The sequence below is a fragment of the Panthera tigris genome, chromosome D1, assembly GCF_018350195.1.
Source record: "Panthera tigris isolate Pti1 chromosome D1, P.tigris_Pti1_mat1.1, whole genome shotgun sequence".
Taxonomy (NCBI): Eukaryota; Metazoa; Chordata; class Mammalia; order Carnivora; family Felidae; genus Panthera; species Panthera tigris.
The window spans coordinates 65,668,820-65,686,435 of NC_056669.1; the positions used below are offsets into that span (position 1 = coordinate 65,668,820).

General features: G+C 38.9%; 1 protein-coding gene across 5 annotated transcripts in view; it reads left to right on the top strand.

Annotated features, from left to right (window-relative positions):
- ZNF143 (zinc finger protein 143) overlaps nt 1–17,350 on the top strand; it is a 55,246-nt gene extending 37,896 nt beyond the window's left edge. For all 5 annotated transcript variants that reach the window (XM_007083201.3, XM_015537961.2, XM_015537962.2 and 2 more), the window contains 5 exons: nt 2,665–2,892; nt 6,341–6,489; nt 9,601–9,762; nt 15,021–15,167; nt 16,352–17,350. In XM_007083201.3, the coding sequence (XP_007083263.1) occupies nt 2,665–2,892; nt 6,341–6,489; nt 9,601–9,762; nt 15,021–15,167; nt 16,352–16,435 (770 nt within the window). In that variant the 3' untranslated portion in view covers nt 16,436–17,350. The remainder of the gene's footprint in view (nt 1–2,664; nt 2,893–6,340; nt 6,490–9,600; nt 9,763–15,020; nt 15,168–16,351) is intronic.
- The last annotated feature ends 266 nt before the right edge of the window (nt 17,351–17,616 follow it).

Sequence of the window (17,616 nt, forward strand, 5' to 3'; positions counted from 1 at the left end):
TGTGAAAACCCAGAGGCCTGGAAAAGAAAACCATAGATTAGAAGAAAAATGATATTTTGCTACTATAATTTGTATTCCTTTTATGTCTTTAAGAGATTTGATTTTTACATGTTTGTGGTGTAGAAGGAAAACAGAATTCCTGTCTGATACTTACTGTATCATTGTGTGTTACACACAGACATATACCCACTACTGAGTTCATTGACTGTTAAATAATTAGATAATTGGGGTTTAAGTTTATTTTTTTATTTTAGAGAGAGAGAGAGAGAGCACGAGTGAGGGAGAGCCAGAGAGAGACAGAGAGAATCCCAAACAAGCTACGCACTGTCAGCAAAGAGCCTGACAAAGGGCCCGAACCCACAAACCATGAGATCATGACCTGAGCCAAAATCAAATCACTTAACCAACTGAGCCACCCAGGCACCCCTAGATAATTGGTATTTTATCTATATTATCTTAATATTATGTAAACATTCCTAGTGGATTATAACACAGGTGCTTAAGGGCCTTTTTATGATATTTGGGGAAATTGGCTGGGATTTTTAGATGGGCTGAGAAAACATTATTTTACCCATTTAAAGCAAATGGAATATAGACTCATTACCTGAAAGTTTGCTGTTCACCTGTTTAATGGGCAAATTAGATTCCAATAAGAGGGATGCTCACATTAAGTTTAGCTATACTGATCTTTGGGACATTTAAGAAGAGCAGTGCTTTTATTTTTAATTAATTTTTTTTTAATGTTTATTTTTGAGAGAGAGAGAGAGCATGCATACAAGAGCAGAGGAAGGGCAGAGAGTGAGGGGGACAGAGAATCTGAAACAGGCTCCATACTGACAGCAGAGAGCCCAGTGTGGGGCTTGAACTCATGAACTGTGCCAAAGTCTAATGCTTAACTGACTGGCTCCCCGAGCAGTGTTCTTAAATGTGGCTGCCTGTTGAATTCGCTTTCTAAAAATAGAATTCTCCATATTCTATCTGCACAGTTCTGACATAATTTTACTGGGATGAGGCCCAGGCATCAGTTTATATTTTTAAAAACCCAGGTCTTTCATATGTGTACATGATTGAGAATTGTTGAAGTAGAGAGGTGCAGTAGGCAGTTAGAAATGTTGGTCTGACCCAAGAGGTAGAAAAGATTGACTAGTGATCATCAGGTAGATGATAATAGTAAATGCCCGCATTATGCAGTAAGTGGAGTACAAAGATTCAGCCATGTAAAATTCAATCCACTCTTGCAAGGTTGGTTAGATGACCCAGTTGAGGCTATGCAGATAACCAGTAGGGAGCTCCAAAGTGCAATTCAAATCATTTACATCTTGACTGTGGTTTGGTGCCACCTAGTGGCGGTTTCTGCTCCAGCCTAAATATCAATGGGACTGGTTTTCTGTTGGAATTGCCTGCCCTTTCCGTGCCTGGGCTTGCCCTCAACACATGTCTCCCATGATCATCTACCAAGATAAGAACTTAACCTTGCCCTAGTTTGAGACTATAGACTGGGCAGAGGACAGGAAGCAATTTCCCATTACTTTATATTCAAGATTTATGTTACAGATTATATTAGTGTGAGATTTTTTTACTATTTATGGGTGGTTTTACTGTGTTTAGAACCATACAAGAAAATGCAGTTATCCAAGGAAGGTATAAAATGAGAATAAAGTAAGACATGCACTTGTATGCACACATGTGTATGCACATTTTAGAAATTATATGAATATGTCCTTTTAGATTTACTGAAGTGTTCAGACTATGTCTAGTAGACTTTCTAGACCTTTTTTATTATCCTTATAAAACCCTTAGGGAAAGCTGCATTTGTTATAGTAATCATTGCATTTATTATTGTCATTTTTAATACAGCATTAATGTTACTGACTTGTCTAGTTATAGGTAACAATAAATTAGTTTTATCAAAGCTTAGAGTTACCCTGGGCAACATCTCTATCCTTACTTTTCTCATCCCTTGAAATGAAGGGAAGAGTGGTATTCGGGCATGAGATACGACTTAGAATGTAGACAGCCTTTTGAACAAAGACAAAATCATAGGGAGTCTTTTTTTGTGTTCTGCCTCGTAGCAGTATAGAAAGAGATTGGACAGTTCATTGGGGCACCTGGGTGCTCATTTGGTTAAGTGTCTGACTCTTGGTTTAGACTCCAGTCATGATCTCACAGTTCGTGGATTCGATCCCCAGGTATGGCTCCATGCTGCTGGTGCAGAGCCTGCTTGGGTTCCCTCTCTCTCTCTCTCTCTCTCTCTCTCTCTCTCTCTCTCTCTCTCTCTCTCTCTCCTCCACTTGGACTCTCCCAAAATAAATAGATAATAAAACTTAAAAGGGGGGGCGCCTGGGTGGCTCAGTCAGTTGAGCGTCCGACTTTGGCTCAGGTTCATGATCTCGTGGTTTGTGAGTTTGAGCCCCGCTTCAGGCTCTGTGCTGGCAGCTCAGAGCCTGGAGCCTGCTTCGGATTCTGTGTCTCCCTCTCTCTCTGCCCCTACCCCACTTGTGCTCTGTCTCTCTCTATCAAAAATAAATTGTAAAAAAAAAAAAGAGATTTGATAGACATCTATTTTTGCCATTAGAGGCTTTTTTTCCCCATGGGAGGAATGGATTGATTATGCCTTCATATATGTAAAAGTTGATTTTTGTGTGTATGTGTGTATGTTCTTAGGTGAAAAGCCATATGTTTGTACAGTCCCTGGATGTGACAAAAGGTTTACAGAATATTCCAGTTTGTACAAACATCATGTTGTTCACACTCATTCCAAACCATACAACTGTAATCACTGTGGGAAGACCTACAAGCAGATCTCCACACTGGCCATGCACAAACGGACGGCCCACAATGACACTGAGCCCATCGAGGAGGAGCAGGAAGCCTTCTTTGAGCCTCCCCCAGGTAAGTGTTCTTTCCAATAAATCTCTCTCTCTGGGAATCAACAGCTACCATAATTTATGATGCATAGCATTTTCTCAGATCATAAAGTTTCATTCAAATAATCACACAAATATATAATTTACAACTGTAATAAGTGGTAGCAAAAAATGGTACTTGGTGCTGTGGGATGTATAAGAAGGGAAGTTAATCTAGCCTGGGAGGTTCTTTTTCTTTTTACCCCTGTTTAGTTCTCCTCTTGTTAAAGAAACAGAAAGATGGGAGTAAAATGGATTTAGGATACCCAGCTTGAATTGCTATTTTTCTTCTGAGAAATGGCCAGGCTGTGGTGCCAGACCTCGGTCATGCTTACATACATGATGAAGGGTTTTTTGCCTCTTGAATGTGGCTTCCGTTTGGCAAGAAAAGCTGTAATTATCCCTAAAGAAGCCCTGGAACCTTCCAACTTTGAGATCACATGTGTTTCAAGTGACAGTGGCCTGAGCTGCAGGAGCAGAGGACCCTGGCACACCTGGAGGCAGAGCAGGGCACGTGTTACCCACTGCCCCCCTGTTGTCTAGAGCAGTCTAGGCTTTGGTTTGAGTTGAAGTTGAGTGATGTGAGTTATTTTGCTGCTTAATAAAGTGACCCCTACATATAATTGGATGTGAATGCAAATAGTTGCAATACATCCCCTGCAAAAGCAGTGTGAGCCTTCTGGTATTTTTAAATTCAGTACAGGTTAGCTAGACACACTTCTTACATAGGTTAAAGTAACAGCTACTACGAGAGATCTAGAGAGTGGATAGGGGTTAATTAGGTGGAGACACAGGGATTTCGCAGGGAGGGGAAATAAGGAGCAAAGGTAAGAGAACATTCTGAATAGAGGGAATGGCAAATACAAAAAGCCCTGAGGTTGGGGAGAGCAAAGTAAATTGGAGAGACTAAAAGAAGCCTGGCCAGTGTGGCACTTCTGCCTGGGAAGGCAGTATGAAATGAGGCTGGAGAGCAAGGTAGGGGCAGCTAGGCTATTCGGGTGCCCTAAGGATGTTGATCTTAAGCATGAGAATGGCAGAGCACTCCCAAATAACTTTTAGTTGATTCATGTGCTATTCAGTATTGTTGTAAGGAGACAAAAACATTCATTTCATAAGAATAAACTCTTGGGGAAAAAATATTTTAGAGGATCACATTCTATGATATCACGTAAGTAACTTAGCATAGGTAAATAGGTAAACTAAGTGAGTAGGTTTTCTTAAAACAACACACACACCCAATAAAACAAAGCCTGGGCCATCCTCCTATTTCACTGAGTACCTCCTAAACAAAGTAGACTTAAAAATTAAAATAAATCATATTTTCTCCTTCTTATATTGAAGTGTTGGAGAGTAAGGGAAAGAACAGATCATTCACTCCCTGCTGAAATGATTCCCTGTAGTTCTAATTTGTTTTTTCAGATATCTGTCATGTGATGGTGAGAAAATAACAATTCCTTCAGTCCTGAATGCTATAGTACTTTCTAGCCAAAACACTGTAAGTGGGCATGGTTAGAAAACCCAACAACTGCTGAATCCTTGCAGTTAGAAAGTAGGCTTTTTTTTTTTTTTTTTAAATAGGCTGGACAAGCTTAGGTTTTGAAATTCTTCCTTTCTAAAGCTTCTTCAGTCTTTTCCTTTAGTGCTGATTTTTCAGATTGTCTGAATTTCTTGTATTTTAGAAAGTAGTCTGTAATATAATGATACAGATTTTATTTCAAAAATAATAAACAAAGATTATTTTTCCAAGAATAGGGATGGATTTGTACTCCTTTTCTCTCATACAATTCTCTAGGTATGGTAGCCCATTGGAATAATGGTATATAAATAGCTGTGAAACAGAACAAAAAGACATGAAATAATGACTGGAGATTTTACCATGATGACCATAGCCATAGGAGTGCATGCATCAGCCACTAACTTTTGAGAAGTAGTGTTAAATTAGCATAAGTCCTTCTTTGAAGGAAGAAAAAAACATATTTACCCTCCTTCTGGCTTCCTGGGAGGTGAAAAGTGATGAAAAAATAGATCAGCAGACTTCCTGGTTGCCAAGTATAGCACTAATGGACTGTTGAAATTGCTGTCTACTTGCTGGTTCTTCATGACCTAAGGAAGTGGATGGGTGCTCCTGTTCTGTCCCTTATTAAATGATTAACCTCTCCCCAGATAATGTGCCATTACATTGTCTTTACACAATGTGGTCATTGTGTACTGATGACTTGTGGTCAATCACTTGTGTTAAAGAGTAAGTAATTTAGTATTAGTAGGTTCTGTTTACACACCGTTCTGGTTTTGCGGCTAATGTTTATGAAGATTGTGTTATCATATTTAAAAGCTTCTTAAGTGACTGCAAGAACTTAGCATACTTGCCATGTTGGAAGGGTATTTGCCAGGCAGTCTTCCTGTTCAGTACTCCCCCTGCCCCCCAGCACACATGCACAGTATCACATAATTACTCCAATTAAGAATAAGAGTGGTCTCCCAAAATTAGAATATTTAAATTTGATGTGGAAAGGTTTGGTTTGGTCTGCTTTGATTTGGCTTGGCTTTACAAAAGTAAAGGTAGAGGAATTCAAAGGAGGTGCTAGAAGCCATATGATTTGGACTATAACATGTATACACTTTAATTTGTATAAATGTCTGTCATATTTACAGTATTCTCTGTTTTTGAAATGCAAATCAAAACTATGATGTGATATCACCTCACACCTGTCAGAATGGCTAAAATCAACAACACAAGAAACAACAGGTGTTGGTGAAGATATGGAGGAAAAGGAATCCTTGTGCACTGTTGGTGGGAATGCAAACTGGTGCAGCCACTCTGAAAACAATATGGAGGTTCCTCAAAAAGTTAAAAATAGAGCTATTTTTAATCCAGCAATGACACTACTGGCTATTTACCTAAAGAATACAAAAACACTAATTCAGAGTGTTATACCAGCACAGTGAAATATTATTCAGCCATAAAAAAGAATGAAATCTTGCCATGTGCAATGACATGGATGGAGCTAGAGAGTATTATGCTAAGTGAAATAAGTCAGAGAAAGAGAAATACCATACGATTTTACTCATATGTGAAATTTAAGAAACAAAACAAGCAAAGAGAAAGAGAGACAAATCAAGAAACAGGATCTTAACTCTGGAGACCAAACTGATGGTTACCAGAGGACAGGTGGATGGGGGATTACATAGGTGATAGAGATTAAGGAGAGCATTTGTCATGATGAGCACCAGATGATGTATGGAATTGTTGAGTCACTGTATTGTACACCTGAAACAAATACAACACTGTGTGTTAACTGGAATTAAAGTAAAAACTTGGGGAAAAAGTAAATATTCAAAGTGATAAAAAAAAAGAAAGAAAGAAAGAAAATATCCTCTGTTTTCTAAACAGCTTGCTTGGTTGGTCAAATAAATGATTCATTTGTTTTAAATAGGTCAAAATGAAGATGTTCTTAAAGGGTCCCAGATCACATATGTTACAGGTGTAGAAGGGGATGATGTTGTGTCTACACAAGTAGCCACAGTAACCCAGTCTGGGTTGAGTCAACAAGTTACACTCATATCCCAGGATGGGACTCAGCATGTAAGTATCCACCAAAAGCCAAACAAGTTAAATATTGTTTCTCTGAACATGGGCATGAAAGGCAGGTTGGGCCTTAATCGAGGAAAGCTTTGAATATCAGCTTGCAAGCAATGCTAGATCTCCCGAAGGCTTTCTGGTAGTCTGCTGAAAGAGGCTACATACAGGAACATTAGGAGAGACAGCATGGTTGTGAGTCCAGCATTCCCATGGTGTTATTGGCATAGCTCAAAGGTGAGGTGGTAGAGGTCAGAACCACAGTGAAATGGAGGGCTTGAAAAGTAAAGGATCTGTGTGAAAATATAATTCAGAGAAAGGATAGGATTTAGTAGCTGATTAGATCCAGGAGGTGAGATTGAGAAACCAACAGAGCCTTGGCTGAGGGGTTGATCATTAAAAGATCCTGGGAAGTCAGTGATGGGCAAAACTTATAAAATTTCCAAAGTGTGTCTGTCTCCCTCCCTGGAGTCATGGAAGTTCACTTATCTCCCAGAATTCATAGAAAGGTATCTTGATTTCCCCAGGAAAAGCAGTATAATGGTTATTCTCTGAACGTTTCTAGATGCCACTAGCCTAAAATAATCCAGACTTGATTTTATTTTTATTTTATTTTTTTTTTTTTTAATTTTTTTTTCAACGTTTTTTTATTTATTTTTGGGACAGAGAGAGACAGAGCATGAACGGGGGAGGGGCAGAGAGAGAGGGAGACACAGAATCGGAAACAGGCTCCAGGCTCCGAGCCATCAGCCCAGAGCCTGACGCGGGGCTCGAACTCACGGACCGCGAGATCGTGACCTGGCTGAAGTCGGACGCTTAACCGACTGCGCCACCCAGGCGCCCCTTGATTTTATTTTTAGGCTCCAACTAAGGTTGTCTTAGTACCTGGTAGAAATGAGCATATGGGGTTCTTTATCCTCCTATAACTGTCTTTTCCATGGAGAACTCTCTCCTTACTTGTCTCTCTCAGAGCTTACCTCCCATGATGAATCTGCCCTTTGTGTTGATAACTGTTACCATGCTGATGCTAACTAGGAAGCAGCACATATTCAGGATTGGAAAATTAAAAGTGCTTGTACCATCCCATTCATTCCCTTTCCCCTCACTTTTGATGGCACTAATTCCTCACCCTCACAGTATTCTTTGTCCACTGATTGCTGTGCAAGATTAAACATATTTACTAACCCGGTTTTAATTTAGCATCAATCCTAAGACTTTTTCTTGAATTAGATCATCACAGACAGAGGCCCTCTGGAAGTAATGTGATGTAACCTCCCTCCCTCCCTCCCTCCCAAGAGAATTCCCCTCTCCAGGAGCCCCCAAACAGATAAGGCAGTTTCAAAAGAAGCAGCCTGTTCCATTGTTGGGTAATTCTAATGTTTATCAGACTGGAACCTCCTGCTATGTCAGCCACTCCTGGTTTCTCTCTGACCACATAAAGTGAGCCTCATCCCCCTTCATGTGTTCCAGAGCAGCTATTTTCCTTATCCTGATGTATTTTCTCCAGATGTAACCTTCCCATTTCCTTCAGGGATTAGATTTCTCTTCCATTCCTTTAGTCAGTTAAATAGCAAACATTTATGGAATGTCTACCCAATGCCAGATACTTTGGTAGGCTGAATGTGGGGAATATAGGAAGGGGGGGTATCATAGTCGAGGAGAGAGATATTTCTAAATGAACAATAACCTCTTATGATGGGTATGTAATTGAGGAATGTGTAAAGTGCAGTGGCAGCCTGGAGGAAGGAGTAAATGATTATTCCTGAAGGAACCTTGGAGACCCTTTTAGAGAATGGCCATTTAGTTGGATCTTTTTTTTTTTTTTTAACATTTATTCATTTTTTCGAGACAGAGAGAGACCGAGCACGAGTGGGGGAGGGGCAGAGAGAGAGGGAGTCACAGAATCTGAAGCAGGCTCCAGGCTCCAAGCTGTGAGCACAGAGCCCAATGCAGGGCTTGAACTCACGGACAGCGAGATCATGACCTGAGCTGTAGTTGGATGCTTAACTGACTGAGCCACCCGGGTGCCCCCCATTTAGTTGGATCTTGAGGAGTTTTCATGTGTTTGGCAGGCAGAGTGAAGGGAAGGGAAAAGCCAGGAAAATAGAAGAGAATATGACACTCTGGGACTGCAAATGATTAGTTGTGGCTGGAATGCCAGATGCTGGTTTAGAAGTAGTGGAAGATGAGTCTACAGATGCTGTTAAAGGCCAGATTGCAAAAGGTCATGAATACCATGTAAAAAGTCTAAACTCTAGTGATGGGGGGCCCTGGGGATTTGAACAGGGAGCATAATGAAATTTGTTCTTTTAAAAAGGTGTCAAGGTAGAGGATGGCTTAAGAAAGGGTTAGACTGGATACCTAAAAAGAAGTTGTATTATTGTGGAAAGTCAGACAAGGAAAAAGTAAGGGTGTAAATTGGCAGTAGAGATGGAGAGGAGGAAGTGCATTTAAGAAATAGCTTGGGGCGCCTGGGTGACTCAATCGGTTAAGCGTCCAACTCTTTTTTTTTTTTTAAGTTTATTTATTTATTTTGAGAGAGATAGCCTGAGCAGGGGAAGAGCAGAGAGAGAAGGAGACAGAGAATCCCAAGCAGGCTCCATGCAAGTAGCACAAAGAGCCCCACACGGGGTTCGAATCCACGAAACCATGAGATCACGACCTGAGCCAAAATCAAGAGTCAGATGCTTAACCAACTGAGCCATCCAGGTGCCCCAGGCATCCAACTCTTGATCTCAGCTAGGTCTTGATCTCAGGGCCATGAGTTCAAGCCCTGTGTTAGGCTCTGAACTGGGCGTGAAGTCTACTTTAAATAAATAAAGAAAGAATCAGTTTGGGGATACCTAACTGGCTCAGTCAGTAGGACATGCAACCCCTGATCTCTTGATCTTGGGGTTATTAGTTGGAACCCCATGTTGGACATAAAGATGACTTAAAAATAAAATCTTTAAAAAATAAAAAGTTTTTCTGACGATCTCTTTCTAAAGAGTTTATTCCATTATAGAATTCTTATTTGCTCCACAGAGTAGACTTATTTAAGGACTAGGCCTAGTCCTTACTAAAAATTGCCAAATAGAACAAGAAACAGACTGATATGTAAAATGCATTGTGTTGCAGGTCAACATATCTCAAGCTGACATGCAAGCCATTGGCAATACCATCACGATGGTAACGCAGGATGGCACACCTATCACGGTCCCAGCTCACGACGCAGTCATCTCCTCGGCAGGAACGCACTCTGTTGCTATGGTTACTGCTGAGGGCACAGAAGGGCAGCAGGTGATTGCTATTTTTTTATATTAATCAATACATATATCATTATCAAAACTATTTCATAGATATACAGGGTGGTGTGGTGGTTAATCTCACACACTTTGGATTGAATTCCAGTTTTACGGCTTATTAGCCACATGACCTTCTGAGTCTGAGGTTTTCCTGCTCTGTAAAACAGGAGTGATTGTAGCATCTACACCATGAGGTTGATATAAGGATTGAATGAGATAATACGTACATAGTACTTAATATAAAGCCTAGGTATATATTAAGGGTTCATTAATGGTTCATAAAGTGTTCACCAGATACTTAGGAAAAATTCATCAGCAAAGTTTATTTAATATTTTGAATAATATAGTCACCTGGTTCAAAAATCAAAAAGTATATACAGGTATGCAGTGAAAAGTCTCCCTCCTACCCCTGCCTCCATCAACCTCGTTCTTGCCTCCATAGAGATAATCCACTGTTATTAGTTTCTTGTGTAGTCTTCCAGCCATTCATTAGGCATATACAAATAAATAGAAACAGTCCTCTTCTCCACTTTTGTTTTTCTTATGGTAGTAAACTATACTGTTCTTCACCTTGGGTTTTTTTTTTTTAACTTAATGATACATCTAGAAAATGTTTCTATTTCATTATGTAGAGAGCTTCCTCATTCTTTTTTAAAGCTGTCTCATATTTTACTCTATGAACACCCTAATCGAAGTCTTGTGCTGTTTCAAACATGTAACTTTGTGTGCTCATGTGATTTTGCATATGGGTGAGTATGTCTGCCAGGTAAATCCTAGAGAGGAGTTGCTGGGTGAAAAGATACATGCATTTGTAATTGGGGTAAGTAGTGCCAAGCTTCCCTTCTAGTGTTGTACAGTCCACAGTACCACCAGCAGCATTCGAGAGCGCCTCTTCCCTTCTGTATAGTCAATACAGAGGTACCAAACTTTTGGATTTTTGCCAATCTCATGTATCTCTCTGTAGTTTTAGTTTTTCATTTCCCTTAAAATCCATGATATTAATACATTTTACATCTTCTTGTACTATGCTGACAGCAATGTTGAGATTCACTGCAGGTACCTTACCATGTTCAATGAAAGAGTCTGTCAAAATTAGTAGCTCTCATTCATTTATAAATTCAATACCATCACAATCAAAATTCCAGAGGCTTTTTTGAAGATATTAAATAATCTCACTTTAAAATATACATGAAAATGGAAAGGACCTATGATAAACAAAACAAGAAAAAAGAACAAGGTTGAAAGAAAGTCTTCTATACCTTGAAATACAAAACTCAGAATCATAAAGATTCTAGAAGAGAAGTGAATACTTTTGCAAACTTGGCTAAAGATTTCCTAAAAATGCACTACCAAGGAAAGAAAAAAACATAAATTGAACTTCGTCAAAATTAACTCTGCTCACCAAAAGACACCATTAAGAAAAGCCTCAAACTGGGAAAAAGGTAAGATAAGCCTCTTAAGAAGAAGATAAGCCTCAAACTGAGAAAAACATTCACGCTATATATATCTAACAGTGGAATTGAGAATAGGTAACAAACTTCTACAAATCAACAATAAAAAGATGAATAATAGGCCATAAAAAATGAGCAAAATTAATTAAAAATGTATGTTTTGAGGCGGGTGGGTGCACAAGTGAGCAAGGGGCAGAGAGAGAATCCCAGGAGGTGCAGAGCGGGAGAGAGAGAGTGTGAGAGAGAGTGAAGTGGGGCTCACCCGAAGCGGGGCATGGGCTCCTGAGCTGTGAGATCATGACCTAAGCTAAAGTCAGATGCTTAATGACTGAGCCACCCAGGCACCCTAAATAAAAAAATTTTTAATGAGCAGATCATTTGACCACTCACTTGAACAGACCTCTCATAAAAGAAGACTCAAGAACGGCCAATGACACAAAAAAGTGCTCAAAATGACTAAAATAAAAAAGACTTGACTAACATTTGGTAAAGATACGAAGCAGCTAAAATATTTGTACATGCTAGTGGGAGTGTAAAATGATACAACCACTTTGGAGAACTGTTTGGTGGTTTCTTATACTCCACGACCCAGCAATTCCACTGGAATACATATTATACGATTTCACTTACATGAAATCCAAGAACAGACCAAACAAATCCATGGTGATAGAAATCAGAAAATGCTGCTTGACTGGGGGAAGGAAATTGATGGAATGGAATATGAAGGAACTGTTCTCTATTTTGTTTTAGGTGGTGGTTCCACAGATGTATCTAACTGTCAAAACTCAACAGAACACCTAAAGATTCATGCATTTTTATTGTTTGCTAATTATACCCGATGCAAAAACAGAAACTAACTCGAAACCCAGCCACTAGCTTTCAGGCTGTCTTATGGAATGGTCCCAGTCATTTCCATGGCTCTAGGATTCCTGGATTGGGTGTATGACACAGCCTGGGTAAATACACCTTGTACCAGTTATAGTTGCAGGTCTGTAAGAATAGTGGCCCTAAACCAAGCATTCTTTTGTAGCTTATCTGTAGCCTGGGGACTAGGAAAATTTTAGGAGAGGCGGTTTTGAGGGCTGGAATGAAGGCAGGCAGCTTTCAGCAAGCAGGGATATCACAACAGGAGCGGGGGTTTCCCTTGAGGACCAGCTGCTGCCACATCTCCTTCTGCTGCAACTGTAGGCCATTGGGCAGCTGATGACTATCCACTTGGGGTGTCCAGACACCACCTTTGAATTATCTGTAACCCTTAAATTACCTATTTCTTTACATGCACAGGAAGAAAGCAGGTGGTCTTTCCCTGCCTTTTTTTTTTTTTTTTTTTTTTAAATTAAGGTCATTGGATTTCTTAGCCTCAGTTTTCCAGGTGCCTTGAAAACCTAGTTCGCAGGTACAGACAGTATCTATTTTTTGTTAATTTTTTTTGTTAATTTCAGATTATAAAAGTAATATATATTCTTAATGTAATAGAATAAAGAGTCTAGAAGTAAACCATCAAATATATAGTCCATTAAATCTCAACAATTAAAATTTGACTAGTGGGAAAGGATGGTCTTTTAAACAAATGGTGCTGGTAAAAAAAAATATCCACGTGAGAAGGAATGATGTTGGACCCTTACCTTATATCATATATAAAGATTAACTTTTTGGAAGAAAACATAGATGAAAATCTTCATGATATTGGATTGGGAAATTATTTCTTATGTATGACAGTTATTTCTTATGTATCACAGCAGAGGCAATGAAAGAAGAATAGATAAATTAAACTTGTTAAAAATGAAAAACTTTGTGCATTAAAGGCTACTACCAGGAGAGTGAAAAGACATCCTACATAATGAGAGAAAATATTTGCAAATTATGTATCTGATAAGGATTAATATTTAGAATAAAGACTTCCTATAACTCAGCAACAAAAAAACAAGCAATCCAATTTAAACATGAGCAAAGGACTTGAATAGACATTTCTCCAAGGAGTTTTACAGATGGCCAATTAGCATATGAAAAGATGCTCAACATCATTAGTTATTAGGGAAACACAAATCAAAACCACAGTGAGATACCACTTCACCCCCATTAGTTTAGGCTGTTATCCAGAAAACAGTACCAAGTGTTGACGAAGATGCAGAGACATCTTGTGGATTGCTCACAGGAATGTAAAACGGTGCCAGTACTGTGGAAAACAGTATAGCAGTTCCTCAAAGAGTTGAACATAGTGAGCATCTGGCTGGCTCAGTTGGTACAGTATGCAACTCTTGATCTTGGGGTCATGAGTTCAAGCCCCACATCGGTCTTAGAGCCAACATAAAAAAAAAAAAAAAAAGTTGACATAGAACTACATATGATCCACTAATACCACTTGCAGATATATTTCCAGAAGAATTAAAAATAGAGATGCAAACTAAAAATCAGCTATAATCTTTTGTTGTAAAATAACTAGTCTCAACATTTAGGACTACTTACTTCGTGTGTGTGTGTGTGTGTATGTATACAGAATTAGGATTATAATTTTGTATGCCTGTCATCCATCTAACACTACATTCTGAGCACTTTCTCATACCAATTAAATGTTCTTGTAAAAGGATTCTTATCATTTGTAAAATAATCTATCAAATGGAACTCATTAACTCATTCCACAAACATAAATTGTTGTATAAGCCTTTGATTATCTTCATAGGAACAAACTCTAGCATGGAATTACTGGATTAATGATATAAAGTATTTTAAGCTGTTTGCTACATACTGCCAATTTTTCTTCCAAAAAGTTTTAACAATTGCACCATGGATCTAAAAGCTTTCTTGGTTCACTGTACTCTTCTTGCTAGCATTGAAGATTTTTAACATACTTGTGTAATTTACAAGCAGAAGTTGAATTCTGTTTTTATTTTCATTTGTCTGATCATTAACGAGGTTGAACATGTTTTTCAGATCGACTCACGATCTATTTTTTCTTAATTGAGGTAAAATTTACAGTGAAATATACAAATTTTAAATTTACAATTCAGTGAGTTGTTACACATACACACGCATATAACACCATCCCCAACATTTTCATCACCCCCAGAAAGTTCCCTTGTCATCCCTTCCAGTCAATCCCTAGTCTTTTCAGTTTTCCTAGTTAAATGGAAATCTAATTTTAAGTCCCAACAGGTAGGGGTGCCTGGGTGGCTGAGTTGGTTAAGCGTCTGACTCCTGATTTCATCTCAGGTCACGATCCCAGGGTTGTGGGATTGACCCCCACCTTAGGCTCTGTGCTGAGCATGGAGCCTGTTTAAGATTCTCTCTCTCCCTCTACCCCTCTCTCCTGCTCATTCTCTCTATATATAAAATTTTTAAAAAGTTTTTTTTTAATAAAAAAAAATGCATCAGGTAAACAAGAGAAAATAGTATATATTATGTTTCACTGATCCCAACTCAGGAATAAATAGACATTTGAGATATGAATTACTCTACATGTGTAACATACCAAGCAGCCACTTAGGGTAGGAGATCCTAAGCATGGTCACGTCTGTCCTGGTTAATGAAGCCTGGTGTAGCAGACCTACCTGCCAAGTGTCCTCTACCCTGTTATGTCATTGGTTCACATAAGCTTAGATAAATGCCTTCTTTTTGAGCCTCAACTTCTTCAAACAAAAAAGAGTCTAAGATAGACAATATAGAAGTTCTCTTCCAACTTTAGGCTTCTACAAGTCTGTGGTCAGAAGGGAGTTTTTCCTTTCAAATTTCAAGACAGTCCCTTGCATTAAATGGAGTTTAATGTATTTAATCATAGCTTTATTTTGTGTATTTTTTGTTTAAGGTTGCAATTGTGGCTCAGGACTTGGCAGCATTCCATACTGCCTCATCAGAAATGGGGCATCAACAGCACAGCCATCATTTAGTAACCACAGAAACCAGACCTCTGACCTTAGTGGCAACATCCAATGGCACCCAGATTGCAGTTCAGGTGAGTTCTGTAGCAGCTGTCCTCAGTCAACAGGAAGGAGAGCTACTTCCTAGCTCTCAACCTTGCACATTGTGCTTTATTCAGAACCTTTAGGGGAGGCTGGGGACAGACTAATCTGTGTCACTTAGCCACTAGAAGGAAATTGCTGTGTTTGAGATGGTTTCAAAGAGGCTGGCACTTTGTTCGCTATTATCTTTACATTTTTTAGGGGGATTTATAGTAAGAAAAACAAAGCTTCTGGTATACATCCCAGTATGTACCCAGCCAGCTATCTTTACTTTCAAAATAAGTCTAATTAGGCAGGATTCTGTAAAGCACTTGGAAATGAACCTAGTATAAACGTAGACCCAAATTAGTCCTCTGAGAATCACTGCACAGCCCTATTTTATGTTGGGGGAACATCAGAAGACAGAAGAAACTATTCTTGGGGAAGTCACTGGATTCAGGCAGACAGTCTAGAATACAGATTACCCTTCCTTGGGAAGAGTTGTTTTTCATGTATTTACTTGGAAAAGAGTTAGAACACACTCAGGAAAATGCCAACCATTGTTTTTAATTTAGTTTATGGTATAGAAGCTAAAGACTCAGGAAGCTCTCTGAATACCTCCATTGGAAAAGATGAGCATCTTTTGTCCATTGCATGAGTGAAGGTTTATCAGAGTCCTAAAGGAAGAGGTGCCTGGTGGCTCAGTTGGTTAAGCATCTGACTCTTGATTTCGGCTCAGGTCATGGTCTCACAGTTTGTGAGTTCGCGCCCACGTCGGGACTCTGGGCCGATGGTACGGAGCTTGTTTGGGATTCTCTCTCTCCCCTCTTCTCTGCCCCTCCCTTGCTGTCTCTCTCTCTCTCTCTCAAAATAAATATATAAGCTTAAAAGAAAATCCTAAAGAAAGATGGAGCGCCTGGCTGACTCAGTAGGTAAAGCATGCAATTCTCAGTCTCAGGGTCATGAGGTTCAAGCTGCAGGTTGGGCACGGAGCCTACTTAAACAAAACAAAACTGCAAAATCCTAAAGTAAGAAACTACATTATTCTCCTGCAAGAATTTTTTGTGTGCTCTTATGATTGGATCAGCAGTCGTATCTTAACGAGTCCAGGTGTCAGAATTACAGAGATTTTACTTCGGGCATATACTGTTTCTTCGGTATTATCTTGCCTGTGGCTTTGTGTCTGTTCCTGTTTCAGCTTGGAGAACAGCCATCTCTGGAAGAAGCCATCAGAATAGCATCTAGGATCCAACAAGGAGAAACACCAGGGTTGGATGATTAATCCTCAGAACAGTGGAGCATCGCAGCAGGAGGAGCCTTTCGTCTTCGGGCAGCAGACACCCAGGAACCCGGGCCCAGGAAAATTAGAATTTTTCCATTCCTGAAATACTGTACACGTTTTTATGCAAGAGTGGAGAACATTTTATTCTTGACACTTTTGTGTATATAACCCTTGGAATAGATTCCCAAACTGATTCATTGTGTACAAGGATGTATGAAATTAGGGCAATACAGTAAATTTTCATGTTACTCTTTTATCAGTTCACAAACTCCTAGAGTCCACATGCAAGATCAGCAAAGTCTTATGGAGTCTTATGATGGATTTTTAACTTACTGTGACAAATAAAATAAAGGCTGTATCTAAAATGTTAAAGGTTCTATACTTCAAACAATCAATTCCAGAAGCCATCATGGATAATAAAGGATGTAAAGCCTTCAAATATTTCCCCAAGTTAATAGAGTGTCTGCAGTTTTTGTTCTACTGTATACGTGTCTGGTTTTTTTTTTGTACCTCACGGTTTGAAAACTATTCATTATAGTTTTCCATCCCTGTTAAAATACCAACTCTTCAAGCTGAAATGCTAATTATATTGAATTGGATCCATTACATTGGATTATGTATAAAATGAGAAAGTTTGGTTATTTAAAATTAAAAAGTTAAATCCAGTGCTTTGGTTTTGTTAAAGATTTTACTTAGCGTTCAGTTTTTTTTGTTACTGTTTTTTAAAAATAATGAACTATCAAAGTTTGACCATAGGCTGGAGCCCGGGATAGTAGTGCTGTAACTGGACATGGCTTTCCTCTGAAAATTAGGTTAGTGGGTCCGTGTAAATTATTTATTTTTGCTTATGTACTTTTGTTTTAAAGCTTATTTACCCTAAAGTTTATTATTAATTTTGAATACAGCAATTTTTAAAATGTTACCTTTATATTTGTTTTATTAACGTGGTATGGGTGTGGGAGAGAGTGTGGTAGAAAAGAGCACAAATGCCATCAGTTATAACCCAACACACATATATTGAGAGTATATTGAGAGTATATTGTTTATCAAGCACAGAATAAGTATTTTTTCATACATTGTTATGCTCTTCTAACAATTTTGTGAGATATACGGGATTTATTATCCCCATTATCCCCATTTATACAAGGAGAAACAGAGGGTCCAAAGAAGTTGTGTCTCCA